A 5,785-nucleotide genomic window follows, 5' to 3' on the forward strand; every position below is an offset into this window, starting at 1 on the left:
TTTCTATCACTCCTCTCTCTGTTTTCGGTAGGCCTACATTACGAGAGACTGTCTTATTTGACATGGGTTATAGGTCTAGTAGTCCTCCTATCCAAGAGACGTGAGGGTAGGGAAGTTTTATTGGCTCGAGAACCGGTCCTGTCCGTTAATGAACGAATCGTTCAGGGCTGCGTTTCCAGATTGATTTTTAAACCGGTTCAACAGATTAAAAGATCCGACTCAAAAGAACAATTCTTTCACGAATGGATTAAACCTTCACCATAGTAGCCTATGCTTCCTTTCCTTTGGGAGTAGGAAGGATCATTTCGTTGCTCATTCGGGGAGTTTGTTTTACAGTAATTCAGTTAGAATGGAGGTCGACTCCGAGTCCCGCATCGACAGCAGCAGTACTGACAGAACAAGTAAAAGCTCAAATATAGAGAGTTTAGGCTTGTTACACTCCAAGTTGGCTTATGATGGGAACTTTATTCGTTCTGCCTGTGGCATGTTAATGGCTGGAGAAATCGTAAGTATGCCGTGAATATGCTACCTCAATAGTTCATTAAATCTAAAGTTATTTAGATAGGTTTATCCTATAGCTAATAGCCTATTTTAAGTCACTTGATGAAACAAACATTACATTAAAATAAATTAGAATGAAAGAAATCTAGATTGGTTACTATTTAGAAGAATACCTTTTGTCACAAGTTTTCTTTCCACTTTCCATTTCCCAGAGGAGGATCGCTGCGTGTTTTGATATAGTAAAAGTGAAACTGGTCCTCATTTAAAATATTTTATTTCTATCTTACAATCTTTTATAACATAGACTACCACTTGTGAAACACACACTTTAAAATACTTTTAAATAGAGCACTTATTTCAGAAATAATATAGGCTACTTTAAAATAATAGGCCTATATTTAAGTGCAAACTGTGTAATTAAATGAAAATGTGGCCTACTAAATAGCCTATTCAATTTATAGTGTAGGCTGCAGTTTATATCAAATGCAATTAGCTGAACTTAAGAGTGCTTATGTAGGATATGTAATATCTTTATTTATAATTTCTTAATTATTTCTATTGTATTTGAAATATGGTTAAAGCGTACTGCCGAATTACGTACTTTAATGTAATTTCTATTGCAAATTGAATGTCATGTATTTAAATATGAAATTGCAATTTGATATATTTAAAATATATTAACTTTAAATGTAATATTGAGTATCATACTACAGTTAAATTAAAATCAGGTACTTTACATGTGCTTGTATGTTAGTCGACACATCAAAATAAATGTACTTATTTTAAGGATGACACAAGTTTATTAAAACATAATGATTTAAAATGTACTTTAAGGTAAAATAAAGGTAAAGTATGTGTTATGAAACATAGTGATGAAAGTGTATAACTCTCTTTATACACTTCAGTCACCTTTTATGTAATTACAATTATATGTTCCACAAGTACAGTTTTTAAATGTACTTTAAAGATTCGAAGTGTACCACATGTGTACATTCAATACAATCAAACACACTTATTTTTCACAAGGGATTGCTTGAGTTTGTACTAGTGAATAGGAACAACAAAATTTAAGACTTTTTGTTGGTTATGAAGATGCTTACTCACTATGGAAAGAGAGGAAGAGGACCAACCAAAACAGTTGGGAAACAAACTCTTCCTTTCAGCTTGTATTGTTCTTCTTCCTTCCACCACATGCTCTGAGTCAAATTCAATCATTCCCTTTCCTGCCGTAATCTACAGCCAGCTCTGTCTTCTAAACGCAAAATATTTTTTCCTGTAATATCATGCACAGTGAGAAATTCTTTGGCTGTATATAACAGGAAGGGAGGGTGGGAGATCTCTGGAGAATAACAATGGTGTCAAAAAGGGGTGGTGGAAAGGCCTTGTTCTGCTGCTTAGAGAACATAATTGTCATTGTTTATTTTTTTTTATTTTTTTTTCTCAAAATGTTTATTTTTTATTTTTTTTTATTCTAAAATATGAGTTGGTGATTTAAACTTATGCATTTGGCAGAGGCTTTTATCCATGCATTAAAGTTACACATTTTATCAATGAATGCATTCCCTCAGAAACTGTGATACTGTTATCTGCTTTCTTATAGTTGGCTTTAGATCACTTTCATGTGTTTCACTTGATCAAAAGAACAGTGCTGTTTCAGTCCTATAAGTCTGTGCTCCATCTTCGATCTCAGGTGTTTGGGCTTCTGGTGTGGACTCTGATTGGTGGGACGGAGTACCTCCATGTTCCTGCACTGGGGTGGGTGATGTTTGTGTCAGTCTTTTGTTGGGTGCTTACTGTCATTCTCTTCCTCTTTTACCTGACCATGGCCCACACCAGGATTCCCCAGATCCCATGGAACATTCTGGTGAGTTCTGAACTACACAAATTAATGTTAAAAAGTTTTTTTTTTAATTTTTTTTTTTATTCAAACTAAACTAAACTGAAGGCTTCTTAATTCACAGGGAATATGTTTTAATGGCAGCGCCTCTGTATTGTACCTGACAGCAGCTGTGATTAATGCTGTATCTTCGAATGTGGCCATTAGGGGGCGCTACTACTTCATCAGCTGGGTGGCATCAACGGTATGACAAGCAACTTCTCTCTCTGATTAGTTTATCAGTACTCTTGTTTTATTATGAACAACAAACATAGCACCTGTGCAGCAATGTCTTTCCATCCACAGCTGATTATTTTCTTGGACTTAATTAATTTGTTGACATTAACTAAACAGACATTACTGTTCTGAGTTTTGTATGTGTGTGTCATAATTACATGAATTATTTGAATTCATCTGAATGACAAATGTTCTTTTTCCTTTTCAGATATTTGCCTCTCTAGCTATGGTGTGTTATGCAGGAAATACAGTTGTGAATTACAAATCTTGGAGATCAAAATGTGAAGATACATAAGCAGATTTTTTTTAAACTATCCCTGAGGTACAATTTATGCAAATTTAAAGAATCACATAACAAGACAATTTTGCTGTGGTTGAAGCAAACTGCTAATATATAGCATAGCATTTTTCTTATAAGTAAAGTTTTAACCAACACTATATTTCTCATTTGAGTTTTTCTTTAGAAATTATTTATTGAGGATCCATATAACATTTTTTAAAAAAATGTGTAAAACGTTTCGTTAAGTCACCAAGGCAATCTCACAGTAATTACTGATATTCAGAGCTGTCAGATTCAATTTGATGAGAAGTTTTAGGTTTTTTTTTATTTATCCTTCCTTGTTTGCATTAAACAAAGAAAATTAGGCCCGGCTACTATGACACTGCAAAGTTCATTTTAGTGAATCAATCACAACTAACTAATCAGGGCTGCCTTTCCCAAAAGCATCGTAAGCCTAAATTGATAGATCATTGGTGGCAATTGTTCTACGATCAATTTAGGCTTACGATGCTTTTGGGAAAGGCAGTCCAGTGAAGTTACTGACTGGTTGTTCTTTTAACAATGTATAGTCAAAGATGCACATCTTTTTCTTTTTTTTTTGTGTGCTTTTTTTAGCATTGTTGTTTAATATTGGATTGCATTTATGTTGCCTCTAAAAACACAGACGCTTTAAAAAAATGATTTAATATTCTTCTTCAAGTAGCCTAACGTTAATTAAATTTTTTCAACCCAAACAAATTTCATACATTTATGCATTGTCATATAATTATTATTGTGTATATATCTAAAAAGCTTTTCTGTATTAAATACGTTTGATTTCATAAATGTATTAGCCTGGAAATCCAGATCTAAATCTAAAAGATTAATGGTCTGGCGTCGACTAATGAAAATCGCCCAGCTCGAGGGGCGGCACCAAGCATGCATTTGAAAATCTCACTGCACGCAATTGGATAACACTACGACCAATCACAACAATGAACCCCATACGCTTAGCTACCAGCGGAGCTAACTGGTAGATTATACTCTTACCGTATCCAGTCGGCAAAACAGCAAAAACGTCCTTCTTGCAAAGGAACGATTCGAGCGGCGTCTTCTTTTCCTGTTTTAGATAAAAAACCAAGTCTAACTCGTTCATTGTAGCGGCCAAAGCCGTTTCAAACAACTGGTATTCATCCATAGCCATCTTGCAATGTTTACTAATGACTTCGACATCACAGTGCTGTCGTCATCTGTTTAGCTCGCCTCTGGCCCGCCTATATCAGATAACCCGATGTGATTGGTGCAGCTCAGATCGAGGGGCATATTTAATGAGCATCATTACTCGACACCAGAGTAACTCGCTGAGCAAATTCCACTTGTGCTCTTGCGAGAACTCTGGATTACCAGGGTATAAATGTATTGCTTTTACAATTTTTTTCCTCCTGAACAAAGTCCACATGATGTAGGTTCTCTAAAGTAGCCTATGTGGGTTTTCCTCATACTGCCTATTACACACTTAAAGTATATTCTGTATATTGTATATTATAATCTATTTATTGAAATGTGGCATGAATCAATGCAGAGTATGGCATAAATTATTTTGATTTAAGCACACTTTTGTCCGTTACTTCTTAATCTAAGGATTTCAAACAGCCGTTCAAACAGTTTAGTTGCAATTAATCATTTAGTTTAGATGACTTAAAATATATTCTTCAGTTTAAAATATTTCTTGTTGATGTTTGTTTTTTTAAGCCTAAATTGAAGGAACAGGTGGGTTCCCTGAGAGGGGAACGAGACGCTGGGTCAAGGCGTTAACGCTATGGCAGTGTCTCCTCAAAAAAACTGGTTGAGAAATAATCCATATTACAAAAACAACAACAACACAAATATTACAAAATGTGAAAATAAAACATGTATAAACCACTTGTTTTTATAAAATAACACTGCTCAACAGCGACAGTTACAGTACACTCTTTCCCCATTGACTTAAAACAGACTAATCAAATGTGTGTGGTGGGTTTAGGTTTGGGGGTAATTGAGAATGAATAGGGGAAAGTCACATGAGAGGAGGCAGTGCCCCATTCGCACTATGACTGGATATGATCGGTTATGATTGGATATGATTGGTTCGTGTGATAAATCCTGCCTCTTGTTTTCGTTCGCGTTCTTGAATCGGCCCGAATGAAGATAATGATGGCGTTGATGGGAAGACTAATTAAAAGTAAGTAAACAAATATGCCTTTAAGATATCACCGCTTTATGTCACGTCAAAATCAAACTTGAAATGGCCTGAAAACATGTTGACTATGGGGATTTTTAGCTTGGAGAAATTAAAGCTACTGCAGTAAAATAACTAATTTATTTATTTGTGTTTTCTGTAAACACAGACGCTTTAAAAATTCTTCTTCTATTAAGTAAATATTGATGACACAGATGTGTGTCAATAACACGTAAGAAAAATGTCAGGAACAGTTGTGTGTATTATTTGTGTGATTTTAGAGAAACTCACCTGAAAGCAGTGAAAACAACAGCGAGAGAGGGAGTTTGCTGCTTCTCAGTTCCCTTTCGAACGGTCACTTCATATTGCGTAGCTATATGCAGTGGGGAAACTCCTTTTCCTCGATTTACTGAAGCCTATAATGTAAAACGCATTTTGCAGCTGCACAGCTAGCACAGTGAGTGTCTGGCTCACTCATTGGCTGTGCTGCGGCAACTGCACATCCAGTGGCACGGGCGCCTCTGATGTGTGCGTCAATGAGCTAGCATCACGCCATTACACGTCAGAGCCCGCCATGGGGGCGCGGCCTTAGCCTATATTAGTCCCCGAAAAACGCCATTTTAGCAGATTTTACTCCTGCAGCGACAACTTCACGTCTCTGAATCCTCTGAAAGCCTTCACCGTTGAAACAAAC

General features: G+C 35.9%; 1 protein-coding gene across 1 annotated transcript; it reads left to right on the forward strand.

The window, feature by feature from the left end:
* Nucleotides 1-283: 283 nt before the first annotated feature.
* cmtm8b (CKLF-like MARVEL transmembrane domain containing 8b) lies at nucleotides 284-3,051 on the forward strand. Its single transcript, XM_084385814.1, has 4 exons — nucleotides 284-505; nucleotides 2,192-2,365; nucleotides 2,463-2,582; nucleotides 2,823-3,051. The coding sequence occupies exons 1-4, from the start codon at nucleotides 350-352 to the stop codon at nucleotides 2,907-2,909; spliced, it is 537 nt and encodes a 178-aa protein (XP_084241940.1). The 5' UTR covers nucleotides 284-349; the 3' UTR covers nucleotides 2,910-3,051.
* Nucleotides 3,052-5,785: the final 2,734 nt, after the last annotated feature.

Source organism: Rutilus rutilus (genome assembly GCF_951802725.1).
Source record: "Rutilus rutilus genome assembly, chromosome: 17".
In the NCBI taxonomy this organism is placed as follows: Eukaryota; Metazoa; Chordata; class Actinopteri; order Cypriniformes; family Leuciscidae; genus Rutilus; species Rutilus rutilus.